Below are 24195 nucleotides of genomic sequence, written 5' to 3' on the forward strand. Positions count from 1 at the left end.
GCATTGGAGTCAACGTGGGCCAGCATCCCTGTGGATCCCTGTGATACCTTGTAGAGTTCATGCGGTCATTCATGCGGTTCATGAGTTCATTCATCTGAGGGCAAGGGGTGGGGGGGTGCAACTCAATATTGGGAAGGTGTTCCTGATGTTTGATAGACTCAGTGTATAGTGACATATTTAGAGAACTGCAAGATTTCATGTTTCTTAGCACATTTCACTAGTGTTATAGTGAGCAGAATCAGAAAGCATCTCACACACACACACACACACACACACACACTTATATCTTGATGATGCTAAATGATCTGTCAGTATGCTTTGAGAATACAGAATATCTATTGCTGGGCCCAACTGAAGTACAAAGGTCCAAAGTCCATCTAACAGTTTCACTCTAAGAGCAGCGGAACAGTCTCTCAATCTCAACCAATGAGCAGTCAGAACGCCGTGCCACTCAGGAGTTCCATCTCCATGGCAACGTTATTGTGTAGAACCTGATTTGCTGTTCTGGACTGTCTTGAGTGTTTGTCTGGGTCCAGGTGTTGTTGTCACGATGGCGACGCATTTTCCCATCAATGCCCTTTGAGGTGTATGTTTTTTTTTACAGTTTCTCTCATTGTTCTACTCTAAACGTAAAGCGTTCAAAAAAATATTCAGTTGGCAGCGCTTCCGAGTGTACTAAACACAACATCACCTCAAAGAGCTACGGTTGGTCTGATCCGGAACGTCTGAGCTCCCTTCTTCGTTGTTCCAAAGAGACAATCACGCTAAGCAGCAGGTGGATGACTTGGGCTGTTCCAAGATGGACTCCCTGCGCAGGTCGTTGGGTATGGTGCCTGCGGGTCCCCACACGTTGAGCTCACCATAGATCCCCGTCTCAATCATCTCCTCCTGCCAGGGAATGGCAATGTTCCCAGAGGAGAACTCGTCAAAGAACACGCGGTCGGGGTCGTCCAGCCCCACCCCCTTCACCGAGGAGAACTCCCCCACGTCATCCAGGTCCTTGGCGTAGACCACCTTGGAGTCAGGGACAAACGGAGGGGGCAGGATGCCTGTAGGAGAGAGGGAGGGGGTTAGAGAGACTCTTACTGAGTGAACTTCAGGAGGGTTGGTGTGCTTCTGATTGGGAGTCTGTCTGTGTGGCAACTGTAGAGTGTGACACAGCAAAATGATCATGGCCCAAATACACAACTTAACATTTGGTTCAGTTAGCACTTAGAAATAGCAGTTCGTACCTGCATCCAGTCTCGTCCAGTGGATGGCGCTGAAGAAGGGGTGTGTCCTGATCTCATCACAGGTCCCGTCCTTGAAACCTAGTCTCTTGTCCACCTGTTTCTCCAGCAGCGCAGAGCAGATGGACTTGGCGTTCTCACTGAACGTCTCTGGGTAGACCACAGTCCCGGTCATGATGCGCTCCTTTAGTGCCTCCTTCTCAACCTGACCAGAAGATGACCGCAGGTTAGCTACAGTACATCAAAGCCATAAACCAACTGGGTGTGCAGGCTTTTGTTCCAGCCCTGCACAGACACACCCTTGATTCAAATAATGATGTCCTTTGAAGGAAGAATCAAAGACAGGTGTGTAAGTGCTGGGATGGAACGAAAGCCTTCAGACACCAGTGGCTCTACACGACCAGAATTGACGACCTACATTGTTATCCAGTTTGCACTTTCAGTGTGAAGGGATGAAAGGGAGGAGGGATAGAGCAGATTACCTTCTCTCCGCGTTCCCTGAAGGGGTTCTTAGCAGCCATAAACTCAAACAGTGTGACCCCTAGGGTGAAATAGTCCACCGATGTGTCATATTTCTCCCCCTTCAGGAGCTCCGGGGCCATAAACCCTGGGGGTAGATAGCAGAGGTCAGTCACAACAGCCAATATGGAATCTCTTGGAGACACTAAACGTGAAACCCCAGGTCGGACCGCTGCAGCCGAGACTGACCTGGAGTTCCGGCATAGCCTTTGATCTTTGTCTGGTTCTCCTTCAGCTCCACTGCCAGACCCAGGTCAGAGATACGCACGTTACCTAAGGACATACGGACAGCGTCACATCACACAAGCATCACATGCGTGTGGGTGTGTTTGTATGTACATGCACACCTCTCATTGTGTACCTTCATTGTCCAGCAGCACGTTCTCAGGTTTGAGGTCTCTGTAGATGATTCTCTTCTGGTGGAGGTGCTCCATGCCCTGGATGATCTGAGCTGCGTAGAAACAGGCTCTGGGCTCCTCAAACCCTGGGTTGTTCTCATCCACCAGATAGATGTGGTACCTGGGGCGGCAGGTAGCCTAGTGGTTAAGAGCGTTGGGACAGAAACCGAAAGGTCGCTGGTTCGAATCCCCAAAGCTGACTAGGTGAAACATATGTTGATGTGCCCTTGAGCAAAGCACTTAACCCCAATTACTCCTGTAAGTCGCTCTGGATAAGTGTGTCTGCTAAATTACTAAAATGTGAAGTATGGGAACAAACATGTTACAAATCTATCATAGGTAGGTAGGTAGGTGTGTGTGTGTGTGTGTGTGTGTGTGTGTGTGTGTGTGTGTGTGTGTGTGTGTGTGTGTACTTCAGGTCTCCTCCATTCATGATGGTCATAACCAGGCAAAGCTCATCCTTGGTCTGGAAAGCGTAGGCCAGTGACACGATGAAGCGACTATGAACCCTGGCAAGAATCCTCTTCTCCACCATCGCCCCCTAGAGTAAAGGGACAAACATGGCATCACTCACAAATTCATACCGGTAGGCAGCAAGGAAGCGGCAAAGCCAGAGGATCCACTCCAGTCACAATCTGTCCACTGGGGGAATACAGCGATAAGCTCCCAATACTCCCATTGTTAGGGAGACAATATGGTCGTTACATACAGTATCTCACCAGTAGGCCCTGCTCAATTACTTTTCAAATGCATCCTTGAAGTATATGAAGTGGAATCCTTGCTTTCACCCATCTAATCATATCAGTGATTGGCATTTTAACAGGGCTGTAAAGGACATGGACTAACCTTCCCCAGCAGTTCCATTGAGAACAGCTTTTCCCTAAACCTCTCCGTAATCGCTCTATCCCTGTGTTGTGTTTAACACAGAGGCAAATGTTTCACTCAAGATTACAGGGGTTCTAACACAGTCGCAGAGGGTATGACACCTGGCCACACACTGTAGCACTACCCTTCCATGTCATTAGTCATTGTGACTCTCAGCTTGATCTAGCGTTAATAGGCTACAGAAGCGTTCTGTATTCTAATGAACTGATTTCCTCTTGGGATATCATCTGATATCATACAGGTATCACAAGTATCACATGACTAGAGATGATGGACCACACCAAAGACCCTCAGAAACGACCTCCTTCCCACCCCGTCTTTTCACCTCATAGCCTTTCCTCTTCTTCAGCCTCTTCTTGTTGAGCTTCTTGCAGGCGTACAGTTTCCCCGTGGCCTTCATCTGGCAGGCAGACACCTCTCCGAACCCCCCCTTCCCTAGCACACGGAAGTCCTGGAACCAGTCTTGGTCCATGGGCTGCATCTCCAGCCACTTCCACTGCAGGAACCTCTTCAGGTACATGCTCTCCAGGAAGAAGGTGTATGGAACTTCCTGGAGGTATCCCAGCACCGAGACCAGTGTCTGGGAAAAGAGGGTGTCCCCAGCCCCCTGCTGTGCCTCCTTCACCTGGGTCACGGTCTCCGGGGTCAGGAAGGGGCAGTAGAGCTTAGCAGAGGATTCCAGGTAACGCTGGACGATCCTAGATGCCTTCTGGGCCCGGTCTGTGTCTTCGGCTAAGTCGTACTCTTCGATGTCCCGCCACAAGTGGCAAGGACCGTGGTATTCGGGCACTGTCTCCAGGAACTCGCGGAACAGACGTTTGCCGATGGGCTGCTCCACGCAGACTGACTGAAAGGTTAGGTCCAGGGTTTCCTGGAGACCCTCACACACGGTGATATGGGGCAGCTTGAGGCGGGCGTGGTACTTCTTGTCACGCGAGGCTGCCGGGTTGGAGCCATCGAAGCTGCCGCGGGCGCTTATGTAGGCCGAGTTGGCAACCACCGTGGTCAGGCTGCCCAAATCCATGGCAACGGAGGGAGAGAGGCTGTCGCCGACAGCGAGGACACTCAGAGGGAGAGCATGGTGAAGGAGAACGGGGGGGCAAGGAGGGATAGGGTGAGAAAAGAGATAACGAAAAATATGTTGGTGTGAGCAAAAGGTGGTAGAGGAGAAAGAGGGAGTGAAACAGTAAAAGGGAGGATTAGAGAGGAATGCTGAGAGGAAAGATGAACAGCGGGAGAGAAAGGAAAAGGAGAGCAGTGCCAGCAGCAGGACAGAGGACACAAGAAGATCCTCCTCCTGACCCGAGCGCTTTACCCGTATCTCTCACACACACCTGGCTCAGCACCTTTCAGACAGTAATGCCTTTATCCACTAACTCCCTAATACCTCAGGCTGAGAGTGAGAGCCCAAGCTGTGACTGATGTATTCAGACTGTGTCATGGAGGCCAGAGCAGCACCTGTTATCTAAAGAACAAGACAAGGGAGCAGCACAGTAGAAAAGGGACGGAGTAAAGCGCAGTCTAAAACTGACACCTCTCGAAACATCGGAATGGCCCTGGCCTTCATAGATATGGAAGGATCAGAAAGGTGAAATCAAAATGGTTATATCTCCCTCTAGCCTTCAGCATATTCTCTAATTTGATTGTAAACAATTAACAAGCTAGTTAACTACCACATGTTCTTGTCAAAATTATCAACAGAGTAGCTAGCAAGCAACAAGATATGCCAAACTGTCTCAAAACCTACAAAGGTGGTTTTAAATGTGGCTTGAAATATCTGATTCCATGTGCTTTTTTGGCTGTTGACTGCAGGAAAAAGGATTTGAGTCACTTCAAAATACCAATGTGAACAAGGCTTTAGAGACCGCAAGTCAACCCATCAGATTTTCCCAGAGGAAAATTCCCAAAGGATGTCATATGTCTGACCCATTTGAGGTTATTACAGTCCTATTTCAGCTATTGAAGCCAATTGAGTAGTGCAAAATTCCATATGCTTTTCTGATTATAACACTGCACAAAACCACTAACTGAAGTAAACTTGTTAAAACATTCTCTATATTTAATTGGCAAAATTATATTAGATTACAGAAAAGGTATTTTGGAAGAGTCAGTACATGTTGTTCAGTTTTTTTAAAAAAGGAGATCTTCGAAGGGAGTCCATGGAGACAGACCTATACAACCCACATTTTAGATACATCAATCATGTCCAGGTCTTCCTTCCGCCACTGACCTGTAAAGGATGTTATAAACTACAATCTTCATAGGATCAGTTTACATCATTCAAACACAAAGCTTAACATTTTCCTATAGGGGAGCGTGGCTAGGAGAGTTATTTTCCTCGCTCGTGCCCGTCACTTGTAAACACTACCATGGTGTGGAAGGGCGCTCTCCAAAACTTAAACAAATAAGGACCAGAAAAGCAGCTGCCTACAGAATGAGAGGAAGCTAGCCCAACACACCAGCCCATTGATATCAATGCCACAAAAGAGGGGGATAACAAAACAGTGTCCACACTTTCGAAAGGCAGTCCCAAACTTTCTTAGGGCGTTGTGGCGACTAAACTGGACATTTTGGATCCAGTGAGTGTCTCTGAGCCAGCGGTCTGGGGGCAGTTGCACTGGTAGCCATCTTGAAACAGTGGTTCACCATTGAGTCTGTCCAAAGAAATCAAAACATAACAAAGCTAACTATTTCACACATAAGGAACACTATACATTCTCCAACAGCAGTGGGTTGTCTGGAAGATGTTTCTTTTCCCTTTATTCTCCAGCGGGATGGCTTGCCAAGAAGAGGGTGATAATAGACAGAGAAATGCACAGTGCACGATCCACAGTGCCAAAGCCATAGACTACACTTCCCAGAGAGCCAATGTGCATCATGTGATTCAGGACCACCCCCTCTGAGGAGAAGAGGGCTGCACACCCTTCATACCCAGAAAAACATTCTTCAACGCCCCTTACAGAGAGAGAGAGAGAGAGAGAGAGAGAGAGAGAGAGATACTTGGAGGGGGATAAATACTCAGAGAGAGAGAGAGATACTCAGAGAGAGAGGGCGAGAAAGAGAGACAGACTGCTTGTTCGAGAGGCTTGGCGCGGCAGAAAGTTAATCTTCATCGTCGTTCTCATCGAAGTCGTCCTCCTCGTCATCATCCCCCATGTACGACACAGGGGTCTCAACACGGGAGCTGCTGTAGTGAGAGTCATTAGAGCTGGAGGCCAGGGGACCATCTGCACCGCTGTCACTACAGAGAGAGATACAGAGGGGGAAGAAGAGAGTCGTAGAGTTTGTAGGGATGTGCATCTTTCAGGACAATTCAATACCTACAGTGGCTTCGGAAAGTATTCAGACCCCTTGACTATTTCCAAATTTTGTTAGGTTACAGCCTTATTCTAAAATTGATGAAATGTTTTTTCCCCCCTCATCAATCTACACACAATACCCCATAACAACAAAGCTAAAACAGGTTTACAAATGTTTGCTAATTTATAATTAAAATAAATAACTGAAATATGACATTTACATAAGTATTCAGGACCCTTTACTTAGTACTTTGTTGAAGCACCTTTGGCAGCGATTGCAGCCTCAAGTCTTCTTGGGTATGACACTGCAAGCTTGGCACACCTGCATTTGAGAAGTTTCTCACATTCCTCTCTGCAGATCCTCTCAAGCTCTGTCAGCTTAGATGGGGAGCGTTGCTACACAGCCATTTTCAGGTCTCTCCAGAGATGTTCAATTAGGTTCAAGTCCGGGCTTTGGCTGGGTTACTCACGGATATTCAGAGACTTGTTCCAAAGCCACTCCAGCGTTGTCTTAGCTGTGTGCTTAGGGTCGTTGTCCTTTTGGAAGGTGAACCTTCGCCCCAGTCTGAGGTCCTGAGCGCTCTGGAGCAGGTTTTCATCAAGGATGTCTCTGTACTTTGCTCTGTTCATCTTTGCCTTGATCCTGACTAGCCTCCCAGTCCCTGGCACTGAAAAACATCCCCACAGCATGATGCTGCCACCACCATGCATCACAGACTGGGATGGTGCCAGGTTTCCGACAGACATGACGCTTGGCATTCAGGCCAAAGAGTTCAATCTTGGTTTCATCAGACCAGAGAATCTTGTTTCTCATGGTTTGAGTCTTTAAGTGCATTTTGGAAACCGCCAATCTGGCTACATGTGCCTTTTACTGAGGAGTGGCTTCCGTCTGGCCACGCTACCATAAAGGCCTGATTGGTTGAGTGCTGCAGAGATGGCAGTCCTTCTGGAAGTTTCTCCCATCTCCACAGAAGAACTCTGTCACAGTGACTATCGGGTTCTTGGTCACCTCCCTGACCAAGGTCGTTCTCCCCAGATTGCTCAGTTTGGCCTGGCAGCCAACTCTAGGAAGAGTTTGGAACCACCAAGACTCTTCCATTTAAGAATGATGGAAGCCACTGTGTTCTTGGGGACCTTCAATGCTGCAGACATTTTTTGCTACCTTTCCCCAGATCTGAGCTCTACGGACAATTCCTTCAACCTCATGGTTTTTGCTCTGACATGCACTGTCAACTGTGGGACCTTATATAGACAGGTGTGTGCCTTTCCAAATCATGTCCAATCAATTGAATTTACCACAAGTGGACTCCAATCAAGTTGGAGAAACATCTCAAGGATTACCAATGGAAACAGGATGCACCTGAGCTCAATTTCAAGTCTTATAGCAAAGGGTCTGAATACTTATGTAAATTAGGTATTTCTGTTTTGTATTTTTAATACATTTGCAAAAATGTCTAAAAACCTGTTTTCGCTTTGTCATTATGGGGCATTGTGTGTAGATTTGAGATTTTCAATTTAATTTATTTTAGATAAAGGCTGTAATGTAATAAAATGTGGAAAAAGTCAAGGGGTCTGAATACTTTCCGAAGGCACTATATCTAGACACATGGGCTCCGAAACCATACAGGAACTAAACGTTTTAGTTTGATTAGAGAACGAATCGCACAAACATTTGCTGCATTAACACATTGATTTTCCATTCTAAATGAAAATCTGCTGCTGATGAAGCTCGTGAGCTGGGCCTCTCTGATCTGGATCTGTCTGAGCCGACTACTATGGTGTACGTACTATGTAGGCACCTGAGCTGAGCCATAAGGGAGACTAAGCATCTACCACTCACTACCACTATCGGATTAGGTTGGGCAATGTAGCCCATTTTGTCCCCACACTCTGGTTCTGAAATCACCATAACCCACTAATTAACTTGTCATTTTTGCAGATTGTGTTTGAGCTAGTTACGTATCAATATTTATTATTTACAAATTAGCTATGACATAGTCAATGAATATATAGCACAACTTTCCCACCCTCCCATCTCAAAATCAAACGGTTTGGACGTTTTTAGAGAGTGGTGATCTCTTCTCTCGCTTCAGCCATGCAGTGCGCCTCACAAAAGTGATTGCTGTCCTCGTTATGGAATTATCAACTTAACCCTGTACATATGAAAAACGACCAAAATAATTGCTGATGGTGAACCTGAACAATCAAAATAAAATCCATTGTAAGCCCCGTTCAGCAGGTATAGCCAGATGACTTGTCTCCGGTAGATTACCTTTTATTTCCGGTAAAACACAATTTTCAACAGCGCATAGATAACAATCAACTAATTACACAGGTTGTCACTCAACTCATAAAGCCTAATATCACGCAAGTCATTTTATCATTTGAATGCTTAAGCTGCTGCGCAATGTGCCAGATCAGGAACAGGCCGCCTACCTCCCGTTGGCCAGTGTGCAAAGCTGGGCACAGTGTGCAGTTTGACTAGCCTACCGGTATTCCCTGAGGTTGTTCAGCACGCAAAATGTCTTGTAGCTCAATGACTGTCAACACAGTTACATGCAGTTCGACACTGAAGGAGAGGAAGTATCAGTTGTCATAAGAGATGATGTATTTTTGGAAGGAAGAATGTAATATGAGCTAAAGAAATGTGTGAACTGCTGATTTGTAACGTTTGTATTGATTTTCTGACCGCTACATTTGGATCGGGTTGGGGTCCGCGGACTGATGCACTTGTATCTTAAACATTTGAATCGGGGACCGATGCGTATCAGTGAATTGTTACATCCCTAAGAGTTACCATATATTTCTATGTGAATGTGCCGGTGGCAAGCCTGACTAAGAGGAGAGAGACTCACCTGCCCTGGCCCTGATTGCGCCGCCCGTTGGTGGAGGATCCTCCAGTGATGTAGACGTTACTGATGGGACCCTGGGCCATCTCTATGTGACAGACAGTAGTACACACATTCACATATAGACCTTAGAGAAAACCACACAGGCCCTTGTTTCTCATAGCCAATGTACCCCGAATTATCAGCGTTTTACAATGCCCAATTAATTTACTTTAATAGAGATTGTGTGTAGCTCGATGACTCAAGCTATGACAGATGATTTGGGCATTAAGTTTAAGCATACGCTATGACCCCTGATCCCAATGACCTCTGACCTGTGACGTAGGGCTCCAGGGCTTTGGGCACCAGGCTGCGTGCCACCTTCAGGTCCTCCGGGGAACATTTGCCCACCTCCAGGCCACAGGCCATGCCCATGCGCTTCAGCACCTCAATATCGTCGTGGATCTCAAACATGTTGTCGAAGTTAAACAGGTACTCAAACCTGAACACAGCAGAATGGGAGAGGAAGAAATTAAGAATATAATAGCATGGTTAGAACATGAATAAATTAATTAAAAACATTCAACCATGAAAAACTCAATCGGTGTGTTGCCATGGCCTCGACGTTGGACAAAATAAAATGTCTTTACATTACTTTAATTGATGATCAATTAACACTGACATACACCAACACACACACAGTCACTGACTTGTCATTTGAGATGCTGCAGTCGATGACTGTCTTCTTGCTGGTGTTGATGATGATGAAGGGGAGGTGGATGAGAGAGTTGGGGGGCGGAGGTCTGTTGGCCTGCTGTTCCGTCTGTCTGTTCCGCTGCACCAGGTTCTTAAAGGCTATTTGCTGCAGGAGAGGAACATCACGGAGAGAACGTTAGAATAACGTTAAGTCAACCCGTGGTCTTGTATTTTACGCTTCCCTTAATCATTGATTGTATTGTTGTCTATGAGGCAGGCGTGTCCTATGATCACCTGTAATATGAGCTCTTGGAGTTGTGACTGCTTCTGCTTGATTCTCTCCAGTCGCCTTTGTCTCTCCACCTACAAAGGAAGAGCAGAACGCAGACAGGGTGTCAGAGCATAAGAGAAAAGGGGGAGTGAGGAGAGTTCATAGTTGGCCAGGTGACTGTGTGTGTGTGTGTGTGTGTGTGCGCACGCGCATAGACTTACCTCTAGGTTCTGGCACTCCTGGGCTGAGTTGGTAGGCAGACCAATCCACTTGATCTCTTTCTTCTCTTTAGAGATGATGTTCATGGCCATGAGCACATTGAGCGCGTCATACACACGCCGTCGGATGTTCTTCTGGTCGTACACATGCTACAAGGAGAGGGGGAAGAGGTTCATCTCTGACTTTGATTCCTGTGTGTGCAGAGAGCTTACAATGGATTTTTGAGGTGATTTCGTAAGAAAACCAGTGTCCTAAAGCCTAATTTACAACTTCCGCGCCGTCTACCTCCTGGAATGTCCGCTCCTGTCCGCACATTGATTCCAAAATCGCAGCAGAAGTTTTCAAGGAGGTGAATGTGGACGCAAAACCCTATGTGGACGAGAGAGGACGTTCGATGTCCAAACACTGAAGCAGTAGTAGCGCAAGTAAATTAGGCTTGAGGAAGACCATGTCAGAGAATCGTCATTTCCTAAACAGGTTTGTTGTGTCTGTGAAATTGTGACAACATAAAGAGGTTTGCTTTGTCTGAGCGATGCCACAATGATGTGTTCTGTCTGAGAGAAAGTGATATTAAAGTTCTGTCAGAGAGAGGTGTGTCATAATGAGGAGTTCTGTAAGAGAGAGTGATGTCATAATGAGGTGTTCTGTCAGAGAGGTGTGTCATAATGAGGAGTTCTGTAAGAGAGAGTGATGTCATAATGAGGTGTTCTGTCAGAGAGGTGTGTCATAATGAGGAGTTCTGTAAGAGAGAGTGATGTCATAATGAGGTGTTCTGTCAGAGAGGTGTGTCATAATGAGGAGTTCTGTAAGAGAGAGTGATGTCATAATGAGGTGTTCTGTCAGAGGTGTGTCATAATGAGGAGTTCTGTAAGAGAGAGTGATGTCATAATGAGGTGTTCTGTCAGAGAGGTGTGTCATAATGAGGAGTTCTGTAAGAGAGAGTGATGTCATAATGAGGTGTTCTGTCAGAGAGAGGTGTCATAATGAGGAGTTCTGTAAGAGAGAGTGATGTCATAATGAGGTGTTCTGTCAGAGAGGTGTGTCATAATGAGGAGTTCTGTAAGAGAGAGTGATGTCATAATGAGGTGTTCTGTCAGAGAGGTGTGTCATAATGAGGAATTCTGTAAGAGAGAGTGATGTCATAATGAGGTGTTCTGTCAGAGAGGTGTGTCATAATGAGGAGTTCTGTAAGAGAGAGTGATGTCATAATGAGGTGTTCTGTCAGAGAGGTGTGTCATAATGAGGAGTTCTGTAAGAGAGAGTGATGTCATAATGAGGTGTTCTGTCAGAGAGAGGTGTCATAATGAGGAGTTCTGTAAGAGAGAGTGATGTCATAATGAGGTGTTCTGTCAGAGAGGTGTGTCATAATGAGGAGTTCTGTAAGAGAGAGTGATGTCATAATGAGGTGTTCTGTCAGAGAGGTGTGTCATAATGAGGAATTCTGTAAGAGAGAGTGATGTCATAATGAGGTGTTCTGTCAGAGAGAGGTGTGTCATAATGAGGACTTCTGTAAGAGAGAGTGATGTCATAGTGAGGTGTTCTGTCAGAGAGAGGTGTGTCATAATGAGGACTTCTGTAAGAGAGAGTGATGTCATAGTGAGGTGTTCTGTCAGAGAGAGGTGTGTATTCTTCTGTGTTTAATCACGATTGCTGCTGACAGACTACTTTGATTGACGGCCAACGTCAAATTGGCTAGCTAGCTAACAGATCACATCAATATGGCTAGTTAACAAGCCAACTTTCAGGGGATGAACTAGGTGGCTATATTTGTTTGCCATCTATAGTGGTGATGACAGTAGTCCGACTGACAACTTTACCGGGACGAGGACTTGCCAATGTCAAGCTCTTTCCAAAAGCCTAATCTCTGATGAAGCAAGCTAAATGACACTCTGTTTGCTTAGCTACCTAGCTACATGCCAAATGGATAGGCTACCCTCACGTATCTGAAAACAGTAAACTGATGTTTACTGATCATGAAAAGCATGCAGTTGCTTGCTGTATGACTGATGTTAAAGATAAATGCGGAATAACCGGAAATGTGTAGTTCAGACTATGCTTTCAAATCAAATCAAATTGTATTAGTCACATGCGCCGAATACAACAGGTAAAATCAGCAGTAAAACAACAATAGCGAGACAATATACAGGGGGGTACCGGTACAGAGTCAATTGTGTGGGGGCACCAGTTAGTTGAGGTAATATGTACATGTAGGTAGAGTTACTAAAGTGACTATGCATAGATGATAACAGAGAGCAGCAGCGGTGCAAAAGAGGGGGAGAGGGCAATGCAAATAGTCTGGGTAGCCATCTGACTATTTGTTCAGCAGTCTTATGGCTTGTTTGGCAGAAGCTGTTTAGAAGCCTCTTGGACCAAGACTTGGCGCTCCAGTACAGTCTATGACTTGGGTGGCTGGAGTCTTTGACAATTTTTTGGGCCTTCCTCTGACACTGCCTGGTGTAGAGGTCCTGGATGGCAGGAAGCATGGCCCCAGTGATGTACTGGGCCGTTCACACTACCTTCTGTAGCGCCTTGTGGTCGGAGGCCGAGCAGTTGCCATACCAGGCAGTGATGCAACCAGTCAGGATGCTCTCGATGGTGCAGCTGTAGAACCTTTTGAGGATCTGAGGACCCATGCCAAATATGTTCAGTCTCCTGAAGGGGAATAGGTTTTGTCGTGTCCTCTTCAAGACTGTCTTGGTGTGCTTGGACCATGTTAGTTTCTTGGTGATGTGGACACCAAGGAACTTGAAGCTCTCAACCTGCTCCACTGCAGCCCCGTCGATGAGAATGGGGGCGTGCTCGGTCCTCTTTTTCCTGTAGTCCACAATCATCTCGTTGATCACGTTGAGGGAGAGGTTGTTGTCCTGGCACCACACGGCCAGGTCTCTGACCTCCTCCCTATAGGCTCTCTAGTCGTTGTCGGTGATCAGCCCTACCACTGTTGTGTCATCGACAAACTTAATGATGGTGTTGGAGTCGTGCCTGGCCGTGCAGTCATGAGTGAACAGGGAGTACAGGAGGGGACTGAGCACGCACCCCTGAGGGGCCCGTGTTGAGGATCAGCGTGGCGGATGTGTTGTTACCTACCCTTACCACCTGGGGGTGGCTCATCAGGAAGTCCAGAATCCAGTTGCAGAGGGAGGAGTTTAGTCCCTGGGTCCTTAGCTTATTGATGAGCTTTGAGCACACTATGGTGTTGAACGCTGAGCTGTAGTCAGTGAATAGCATTCTCACATAGGTGTTCCTTTTGTCCAGGTGGGAAAGGGCAGTGTGGAGTGCAATAGAGATTGCAAAGTCTGTGAATCTGTTGGGGCAATATGCAAATTGGAGTGGGTCTAGGGTTTCTGCGATAACGGTGTTGATGTGAGCCATGACCAGCCTTTCAAAGCACTTCATGGCTACAGACGTGAGAGCTACGGGTCGGTAGTCATTTAGGCAGGTTACCTTAGTAACCTGCCTAAATAGGTTACCTTAGTGTTCTTGGTCTGCTTAAAACATGTTGGTATTACTGACTCGGACAGGTAGAGGTTGAAAATGTCAGTGAAGACACTTGCCAGCTGGTCAGCGCATGCTCGCAGTACACGTCCTGGTAATCCGTCTGGCCTTGTGAATGTTGACCTGTTTAAAGGTCTTACTCACATTGGCTGCGGAGAGCGTGATCACAGTCTTCCGGAACAGCTGGTGCTCTCATGCATGTTTCAGTGTTATTTGCCTAGAAGCGAGCATAGAAGTAGTTTAACTCGTCTGATAGGCTCATGTCACTGGGCAGCTCTCGGCTGTGCTTCCCTTTGTAGTCTGTAATGGTTTGCAAGCCCTGCCACATCGATGAGCATCAGAGCCGGTGTAGTACAATTCAATGTTAGTCCTGTATTGACGCTTTGCCTGTTTGATGGTTTGTCAGAGGGCATAGCGGGATTTCTTATAAGCTTCCAGGTTAGAGTTCCGCACCTTGAAAGCGACAGCTCTAGCCTTTAGCTCAGTGCGGATGTTGCCTGTAATCCACGGCTTCTAATTGGAGTATGTACGTACGGTCACTGTGGGGACGACGTCATTGATGCACTTAGTGATGAAGCCAGTGACTGATGTGGTGTACTCCTCAATGTCATCGGAAGAATCCCGGAACATATTCCAGTCTGTGCTAGCAAAACAGTCCTGTAGCTTAGCATATGCTTTATCTGACCACGTTTTTATTGATAGATATATTCAATAGATGATATTAAAACCAAATAGTTATTACATATAACAATCCTTTGAAAATGGCACGTAGTTGTCAATGGTTTTAATAGAGCTAGGGGTGTTCTTGCCCTCCGGCAGCAAAATCAAACACTCTGCACCGTATTGTCACATTTTATTGATGAGGACCTATTCAGTCAGACAGAATGTGCGATGTCATAATGGAGAATTCCACCTGAGAAAAAGGGATGTCATAAATACCTCCCCTGCCTGCTCTGAGGTATAGCCCTATGCAGTGTGTGCATACAGATTCAGAACTCACTGAGTCGTTGGGGGAGATGTGGTTGTCTGCAGCGCTGAACTCCGCCACCAGCTCGTCTGCCACCTCGTTGTAGGTGGTCACACCTTTCTTCTGCACCTTCTCACACACCTTCATGGAGAAATGTCTCAGGCCCTTGCCATTCTTCTCCCCCTTCTTACCACGCTTCCTGTGGACAAAGAAGTGATCAAACAGCTGTTTACTTCTAGATTCCACTGGTATATCGCACACAGGCGCACACAATACCTAAACATCTAAAACCAGCTAGGTGCTCAAATAGCTTCTCTATCAATGAACAGAGAGGAGGGGGTGCCTCCTAAGTGACCTGCCAGGATGTGGTAGAATTATTTTTTGGGGGGGTAGTGACTCACCCCGAGGACCATGGCGACGCGTCGGCCGGCTGGCTCTGTGTGAGGAACTGGGAGTTGGGTGTTTGAGGGCTGTTCACAAGTATGGCACTGGAAACACTGGGCCTCTGGGGCGTACCAATCACCTACAGGGAGTGGGGGGGTGGGAAGAGAGGACCCAACCATTTTAGTTTTAGAGTAAAATAGAAAATCTTTATTATTCCCATAGAACAACTTGCTTTGCACCAAGCAGTCAAAATGCAGTACACATACCGACAACAGAGCAATCTGAACTGACTCTCGACATCATGGCGTGGCAAGTGTGTCTCCCTCAAGATGGAAAGAGCATTATGCAGCTGACTCATAATGTACCAAGTGCCTATGGTGGGGTGAACCTTCTCTGGGGTGATAAGGTGAAGAGAACTTCCTGCTCATAGTTGTTATGGGAGGCAGGCCAGGTAGGTGATGTATTCCACTGTCTACGGGCTGGTCATCGGGTGAAGCATAAGCTGTTCCCCATTATATATTATATATATATATATTACCATGTATGTAATGGGATGATGGGAGTAATCCTGCTGACTGCAGAGGTTGATCAGCTTAGGCTCAACCCCCGGTCACGTCACAATGATAATGGATGGGGCTTAGAGACCATGGATTCTGTGTGTGGTTTAAACTGTGTAGAGATTTCAGCAAGTGTATTTAAGTGGTGAGCTTGCAGTTAAGGTTGTGCTTGCAATGTCTGAGAGCAAATAACAACCTGCACTCTACCACACTGTGTCAAAATAAAATACTTTGTCATCAAGTCTGTGGTTGAGATATTTCTGTGGTAGATGCAATAGGGGGCCTGGGAAACGGACACACTCACCATGTGTGGAGCAATGTTGACATTGGAGGGCCCCAGGGTTTTAGGTAGTAGTTGTTTGGCCATGGGTATTGACACAGGATGGACAGCAACCAGAGACAGGACACCTGAGAGGGGACAGAGTCAACACTAGGGTTACTTGGAACCACTGTCCACAAAATGGCTGCATCTTTTCATATCCAGTTCTCAGGTAGATGGCTTCAGGGGACAGGAGGCCCTATAGGATGCAAGCTTACTGACCCAAAGGAAATTCTGAGTGTACCCAGAATCTATAGAACACCTGTCTGATAATGAAGCCCATGATTAGATGAGCAGAATGTTGTCAAAGGAGTAAAACGAGATGAGCTACATCTGTGCAGTCTCATTGCCCCCTGCTGTTGAGTTGAGACATACCTGACAGAGACCGGTATTGAATGAAACAGATCTGGAACACAACACACTGTTTTACTCACCTTTACTGGGACTCCGATTCTGGTCAATGAAAACCTTCAATTCTCCATTGGTTTCCATCAGACCAACCTGTGGGAAAGACACCATCATCAACATCTATTCCAGTAAAATCTCAACTGCTGGTCTCTGTATTGAATCAGGACCAGCATGGAAGAACACTGCACCTGGTTGTCTCTGATCAGACTCACATCTTTGGCCATTATCCTCCTCTGATAAGTCACCAATTACTTCCCTGAAACAGAGAGCAACCATGATAGAGCAGGGTGTCTAATGAAATGGTCCACTCACAGTGTGGTGAAGAAGGTACAACAGTGTCTCTTCAACCTCAGGAGGCTGAAGAAATTTGGCGTGTCACCTAAAACCCTCAAACTTTTACAGATGCACAACTGAGAGAATCCTGTCGGGCTGTATCACCGCCTGGTACGGCAACTGCACCGCCCTCAACCACAAGGCTCTCCAGAGGGTGGTGCGGTCTGCACAACGCATCACCGGGGCCAAACTACCTGCCCTCCAGGATACCTACAGCACCCGATGTCACAGGAATGCCAAAAAGTGAATCAAGGACAACAACCACCCGAGCCTGACTGTTCACCTCGCTACCATCCAGAAGGCGAGGTCAGTACAGGTGCATCAAAGCTGGGACTGAAAAACAGCTTTTATCTTAAGGCCATTAGACTGCTAAACAGCCATCACTAACTCAGAGAGGCTGCTGCCTACGTACAGACTCGAATCATTGCCCACTTTAATAAATGGATCACTAGTCACATTAACAAATGCAACTTTAATAATGTTTACATATCTTACATTACTCATCTCATATGTATATACTGTATCTCATATATATATACTATTTTATACCATCTTGCCTATGCTGCTCGGTCATCACTCATCCATATATTTATATGTACATATTCTTATTCCATCCCTTTACCTAGATTTGTGTGTATTAGGTAGTTGTTGTGAAATTGTTAGATCACTTGTTAGATATTACTGCACTGTCAGAACTAGAATCACAAACATTTCGCTACACTGGCAGTAACATCTGCTAACCATGTGTATGTGACCAATAAAATGTGATTTGATTTGGTTAGAGCTCTGGATTTGTAGCTGTCTGTGTGTATAGAAGTATACACTGCTGGAAAATAAACTATTTTAAATTGGGGTTAACCTGCTTAAAATTACTTCAGGGTGGCATTGGAGAAAGTAAAATGGCTTTGGTATGGGGAGCAAAAAAGAAAATCGTGATTTGCATTAAAAAAAAATACATTCAATCCCTCCCGTGTGTAACAGTTGTATAGGCCTATGGGTGTTATGGGACAGTTCACAATCCCTGATATAACTATTTTCTTCACACAGGCAAACTATTGCACATTTATACGAACTGCATATTATACATTACATGTTTGCAAAGGTAGGCAGCAGATTGCGTTATTCATCAAGAAGCAAAGCCTGCCTGTTTATAAGCAACATAGCTATTGCACAAAAGCACCACTAGCTGGCTACAGTACCTCGCTATTGCAGGAACAAAAACATTCCTAGTCGACTAAATTATCTTTGCAAGTCAACTTCGATTGCATATTCCAAAGTGCTGAGACTGGTCAGCTGTGATGAGTATCAGACATTCATGTTTTAATATTTATGATATCTTATCATAACTTTCATCAAACTGTAAGGCCTAACGTTAGGTGTTGACCACGTCCTAGACCCGAGATTCCCCACGAAGTTTACAAGCAGAGCAGAAATTGCTAGCCAGCTACAACAATAAAAGGTGCCTGGATGGCTGATTACTTGTTGTAATGAGAATTTGTTTCCATTTAACATTCTGCGATGACCAGCTAGCTCGCACAAGGGACTAACTGATGCTAGCTATCTACCTAACATTAGTGATATTACAGGCTAGCTAACAACATTAGCTAATTCATTGAGGCACGTTTTGAGACGATTCCGAGTGCAAAACGATTGTGTATAAGAAAACTGATCCAATTTGATATTATGTGGTTATACTAATAAAAGCTAACATGCATTTGCAAGCAGGAATGACCGAGCAATTAAAAGGTTTAACTTGAAGTGCACTTACAAGTGCACTCTTTTCTTCTGCTTCTTCGGCGGCTGTTTTTGTTGGCATCGAGGACAGAGGAAGAGGAGGTCTAAATCCCTATCGCCAAACAGGAAACAAAACTAGACGCCAAATTATCGTGATTCTGAAATATTAGCTAGCTAATACATTTAGGTTTCTAAGCAACCCAATAATCCACGCATCAGATAGATGTATTTTTTATTGGGGAGCATACACGGACCTTTAGGAATTACAGTTAGTCAGCTTTCTGGTCAATCACGTCTCAATCTCAAAATGGATGCTTTTCAAAGTAACCTCGCTAGTCACCTAGCTTGCTAATAACTATGAATAATATTACTCGCGCTTGAAGGCCACGGGCGATTAAATAAAAAAGTAAATGTATAGTTAGTTATAATAAAGCTAAAATAAAACGTGTCATTAATAAGTGGTCGAAAAGCGAAGACTGGAAGAGTAAGCGTAGCTAGCGCAAACCACGTTATTTAGAGAATACATCTGCAAACAACTAATATAAAACGGCATAAATGTTAGCTAACTACGCCTGCAATATTTAACACAAACATGCGAGCGAAAGATACAGCTATATAACTGGCTAGTTACAAGAACACGACTAATATTTTGATGAACAGTTGATGGATAAATTAGCCAACGTTAGCAAGCTAGCGAGTTGGCATAAACAACGGGAAGTAGCTACAGTAGTAGCATGCAAGACAACTCGGTCAATGCACTAGTTAGCAGTAGCAAAATGGTTAGCTTACTTGCTAACATAACAAGCTACCTCCAACTTTTAAAGCAGGTAGGCTATTCTTTTTGATAGCTAGATAGACAAATCCTCCTTTCAATCGACAACGACGAAAGTCTATTGACTTTGTTAGCAGTTAATCTCGAAATTCCTCTTAAGCAGTTTACCATCCTTTCTCTCAAACCAATCTTGGCGGTGTCTAATATCTGACGTTTCGGATTGGATAGTTTTAACATGACGCAGGCATTCCGTGCCTGTAAAGCCACGCCTTTTAGGGCAGGGCCTCCTTTCCCGCGTTCTTCCATTGGTCTCCAGGTGTTCGGCGTTTCAGGACCCTTTTCCGGGATTTGAAACTGACACGCAAAATCCTATTTTTAACTGATCAAATTGCAAAGAAACCGCTTGTAAATCGTAAGGATCCATTTGAAAATCATCGCAAATCAGAGGTCAGTGTCATAATGACTCACCTGTTCAGTGATATAGCTGGTATACAAGCTCAGCCATCTCTATATACACACTGACTTAGGAACAGCTCATCTTCACTGGATCTTTACCTTAACATTTGGATGTAGTTGCAGCATTGACTTTAGATCAGTGGTCAGAGGAAACATCACCGTGTGTGTTATACCCCAATCCTTTAATTTATTGTGATTGATGAACTTAGATTGTGGAGTCAACCGTAAATTGTCTATAGTTTATTACAGTACATGCATGTAGTGGAGAGGGTACCGGAGCGCCAAGTCTAGGTCCAAAAGGCTTCTTAACAGTTTCTACCGCAAGTCATAAGACTCCTGAACCGCTAATCAAAGGGCTACCCGGACCCATCTTTTACGCTGCTGCTACTCTGTTTATTATCTATGCTTAGTCACTCTAACTCCACCTACATGTACATATTACCTCAATTACCTCGACTAACCGGTACCCCCTGTGTATAGCCTCGCTATTGTTTACTGCTGCTCTTTAATTATTATTTACTTTTATTTCTAGGTATTTTCTTAACTGTATTGTTGGTTAAGGGCTTGTATAAGTAAGTATTTCACTCTGTCTACTACACCTGTTGTATTAGGCGCATGTGACAAATACATTTTGATTTGCACTGTTTAGAGAAAGGCTTTAAAAATAAGTATATGGTGTTTGTGCATTCCCAAATGAGATGAGAATTAAAATGTACCTTTGTATGCTCAATACTGGCTGAGTTTCTGTTCAGCATTTTGTGACATCAGCTGATGTAAGAAGGGCTTTATAAATACATTTGATTTGAATACATTACATTTAGATCTGAATACCATGTTGAGACCAGTTGAATATATTCTCCTGATTACTGAGTGTGAGAGTGTTGTACCTGGGTGATTTTCATGAAACTAGTTAATTAACAAAAAACAAAAAAGCTGTAGAAAATTGAGTTACAAAACCATGATGCATCTGCCAAAATCAACTATTATTCTGAGGACTAAGATGTCTAGTTTTTGGGAAAGTGTCTTATTTTAAATACATTTTACATTTGACTGAATTTTATCAATTTTCACACCAAATTCTCCTTCTCAGATCATTTTATACAATTTCTTTTCTTTAGAATTTTATTTTATTTCAATAAAACATGCTTCTGTAGTTTGTCCATAAATCATACAAATTGTATACTACTTGAAATCTACATTAAACTATATTTATTACGTACAAAGCCTATCTCCAACCTTTTTAACCTGTCTCTCCTTTCTGGGGAGGTTCCCATTGCTTGGAAGGCAGCCACAGTTCGTCCTTTATTTAAAGGGGGAGATCAAGCTGATCCTAACTGTTATAGGCCTATTTCTATTTTGCCCTGTTTATCAAAAGTGTTGGAAAAACTTGTTAATAATCAACTGACTGGCTTTCTACAATATTCTCTCGGATATGCAATCTGGTTTTCGCTCAGGTTATGGATGTGTCACTGCAACCTTAAAGGTCCTCAATGATGCCACCATTGCCCTTGATACTAAGCAATATTGTGCTGCTATTTTCATTGAGTTGGCCAAAGCTTTTGCTACGGTAGACCTAGGGTTGCACATTTTGGGGAATATTCAGAGGTGGAAACTGTCCGCGGGAATTAACAGGAATATATGGGAATTAATGGAAATATATGCAAATTAATATAAATACCATTTAAATGTAATGTTTTTTGCATTAGATATATTTACCATATCATATGGAGACAGAAACATAAAAACTTTTTACCTTATCATAAGTAGAAATCATTTCAAATTGTTAAATCCTTCCAATAGAAATTTTAAAAAACGATTTAGTTACGAATTGAACTTTAATTAAATGAGTTGACTCTTCACATGGGATGATTTCACTGAACAACAAAAGAAAGAGAATATTGAATGATCCCCAGTGATCCATCGCATCTCCCAAAAACGTTTTCAACATACATCTGTAAAATGATAGTCTAGAAACTAAAGCTTTGGTTGTCTTCCATGTCTTCTCCCTGGACTTCCTCAATGTCCACCTCTTGAACATCAGACTGAGGCCTCATCTTCACTGTCACTTTCCAACCTTGTTGAGGATGGCTCGTTGTCAGGCTCAAAAAGCCTCAAATTTGCCCCGACGGTCACCAATTTTTCAACCTTTGTATTGGTCAGCCAGTTGCGTGCTTTGGTGTGTGTGTTCCCAAACAAGGACCAGTTGCGCTCTGAGGCGGCTGATGTTGGTGGGATTTGGAAGATGGAGGCAACAGGGGAAAGAGCCTCAGATCAAAGTCCCTTCCACAAGGTGGCTGATGAGATATGTTGGCACGACGGCCATATTGCATCACCATCCCAAAACCCTTGCTTGGAAGTGTACTTCGCCAGACTGCCAAGAACCTTACCCTCATCCAGGCCAAGGTGGCGAGACACGGTAGTGATGACACCATAGGCCTTGTTGATCTCTGCACCAGACAGGATGCTCTTGCCAGCATACTTGTGGTCCAACATGTACGCTGCGGTGTGTATGGGCTTCAGGCAGAAGTCTTCACGCTTTTTGATGTACTGTATTTCAGAACTGCAGTTTCCTCTGCTTGGAGCAACAGTGAAGTGGGCAGGGCAGTACGGATTTCTTCTCATACATCTGCAAGCAGAGTCTGAACATCAGACAGAATGGCATTGTCTCCCTCATTATGTGCAATGGCTACTGCTATAGGTTTCAGGCTGCTTTCCACTCTCCCCCAAAATACATCATCCAGGAGGATCCTCCTGATTGGGCTGTCCACATGGCCATTTCTTGGAGAGACTCCTTCCCCTCCAGGAGACTGTCAAACATGATGACAACACCACCCCAACGGGTGTTGCTGGGCAGCTTCAATGTGGTGCTCTTATTCTTCTCACTTTGCTTGGTGAGGTAGATTGCTGCTATAACTTGATGACCCTTCACATACCTAACCATTTCCTTGGCTCTCTTGTAGAGTGGATCCATTGTTTTCAGTGCCATGATGTCCTTGAGGAGCAGCACAGCCAATGGGTGTGATGTGAGGGTAGGACTCCTCCACTTTAGACCAAGCAGCCTTCATGTTTGTGGCATTGTCTGTCTCCAGTGCAAATACCTTCTGTGGTCCAAGGTCATTGATAACTGCCTTCAGCTCATCTGCAATGTAGAGATAGTGGTTGAGGGGTGGAGATCATGTAGTTAATTATTCCTTGTCCACGAACATTCGAACACCCATCAGAGATGATTGCAATACAATCTGCTTTCTCTATGATTTGCATGACCTTCACTTGAACTATGTTGAACTCTGAATCCAGCAAATGAGTAGATAAAGCATGTCTGGTTGGATGGGTGTATGCTGGGCCAAGAACATTCAGAAATCTCTACCAATACACATTGCCTGTGAGCATCAGAGGTGAACCAGTTGCGTACACAGGTCGAGCAAGACATTCATCAGCATTTGTCTGACTACGTTTCTCCATTGAGTCAAAAATACTTCTGATTCCAGGAGGATCATGAGCTGTTGCTATCGATAAGGTGTCTGATTCATCATTTTCACCTCGAATAGAAGTAGAGGGACTTTTGTCAGAGGTTGCTTGTTGTAAGCGCTGAGGGAACTGTATGCACTTGGCCAGATGATTCTGCATCTTTGTTGCATTCTTCACATATGACTGGCACAGTATTTGCAAATGTACACAGCTTTTCCTTCTACATTAGCTGCAGTGAAATGTCTCCACACATCAGATAGTGCACGTGGCATTTTCCTGTAAAGATTAGAAAGAAATTAGTAAAAAATAAAAATAATAATACAATTCCATGTACAGATAAATAGTTAAGCAGTTAGATTAAACTCCTTTGTAAGATACATGTTTTAAAATGAAACATGTATGGAAACAGGTGAATTAACACTCCTCAGATAGCAGACTCAAGCAAGCTAAAACCCACATGGTAGCAAGAACTAACTAGCAGAAATTGTTAACAAGTTTGAAATGATTTAAACACACTTTGCTGTAGGCTACTATTTACTAGTTAACAAAAAATCATGTATGTCATATAAAATATATTCACCCCACCCAGTATTTTAATCAAAACTTACCAGAAAGCATGTAGTCCTTGGCTCAGACAGTGTAGTAGTGTGGGCTCAATAGCATCTCATTAGTGTGCAAGATCTTGAGAATCAGCTGTACATGTGACGGAAGAATGCACTGTGCATGCAGAGGGTTGCGATTCCATTGAATTGGGGATAGTTTAACCAAAATATGCCACAAGACCTAGAATTGCCTTCACTGTTATAAGCTAACTTTTTTTGATGAATTTAAGCTAAATTCCCCAAATTCCAGGTCTTAACTTCCCACGGAAAATGTAAATAAAAAAATCTGTAAATTTACCGGAAAGTTACAGACACTTTGCAACCCTCGTTAGACCATTCCATTCTTGTGGGCCGGC

At 44.5% G+C, this 24195-nt stretch overlaps 2 protein-coding genes across 5 annotated transcripts; both read right to left on the reverse strand.

Moving 5' to 3' along the window:
- Positions 1 to 591: 591 nt before the first annotated feature.
- Positions 592 to 4976, reverse strand: LOC115161277 (rhodopsin kinase). Its single transcript, XM_029712114.1, has 7 exons — positions 3357 to 4976; positions 2560 to 2687; positions 2110 to 2267; positions 1938 to 2021; positions 1712 to 1836; positions 1233 to 1434; positions 592 to 1049 (listed from the first exon to the last, which is right to left on the reverse strand). The coding sequence occupies exons 1-7, from the start codon at positions 4053 to 4055 to the stop codon at positions 760 to 762; spliced, it is 1686 nt and encodes a 561-aa protein (XP_029567974.1). The 5' UTR covers positions 4056 to 4976; the 3' UTR covers positions 592 to 759.
- Positions 4977 to 5069: 93 nt separating this feature from the next.
- On the reverse strand, positions 5070 to 19516 carry LOC115161278 (transcription factor Dp-1). 4 transcript variants are annotated; one of them, XM_029712118.1, is made up of 12 exons: positions 19331 to 19516; positions 16687 to 16730; positions 16501 to 16567; positions 16052 to 16155; positions 15208 to 15329; positions 14840 to 15005; positions 10347 to 10493; positions 10149 to 10217; positions 9869 to 10020; positions 9494 to 9660; positions 9186 to 9267; positions 5070 to 6272 (listed from the first exon to the last, which is right to left on the reverse strand). In XM_029712118.1, exons 2-12 carry the CDS (start codon positions 16696 to 16698, stop codon positions 6134 to 6136), a joined length of 1227 nt encoding a protein of 408 aa, XP_029567978.1. In that variant the 5' UTR covers positions 16699 to 16730; positions 19331 to 19516; the 3' UTR covers positions 5070 to 6133. The 4 variants fall into 4 exon arrangements, with proteins under 4 accessions (XP_029567978.1, XP_029567979.1, XP_029567977.1 ...); XM_029712119.1 differs by having other exon boundaries at positions 19482 to 19498; XM_029712117.1 differs by lacking the exon at positions 19331 to 19516 and adding an exon at positions 18576 to 19308.
- Positions 19517 to 24195: the final 4679 nt, after the last annotated feature.

Source organism: Salmo trutta, chromosome 24 (genome assembly GCF_901001165.1).
Source record: "Salmo trutta chromosome 24, fSalTru1.1, whole genome shotgun sequence".
Lineage (NCBI taxonomy): Eukaryota > Metazoa > Chordata > Actinopteri > Salmoniformes > Salmonidae > Salmo > Salmo trutta.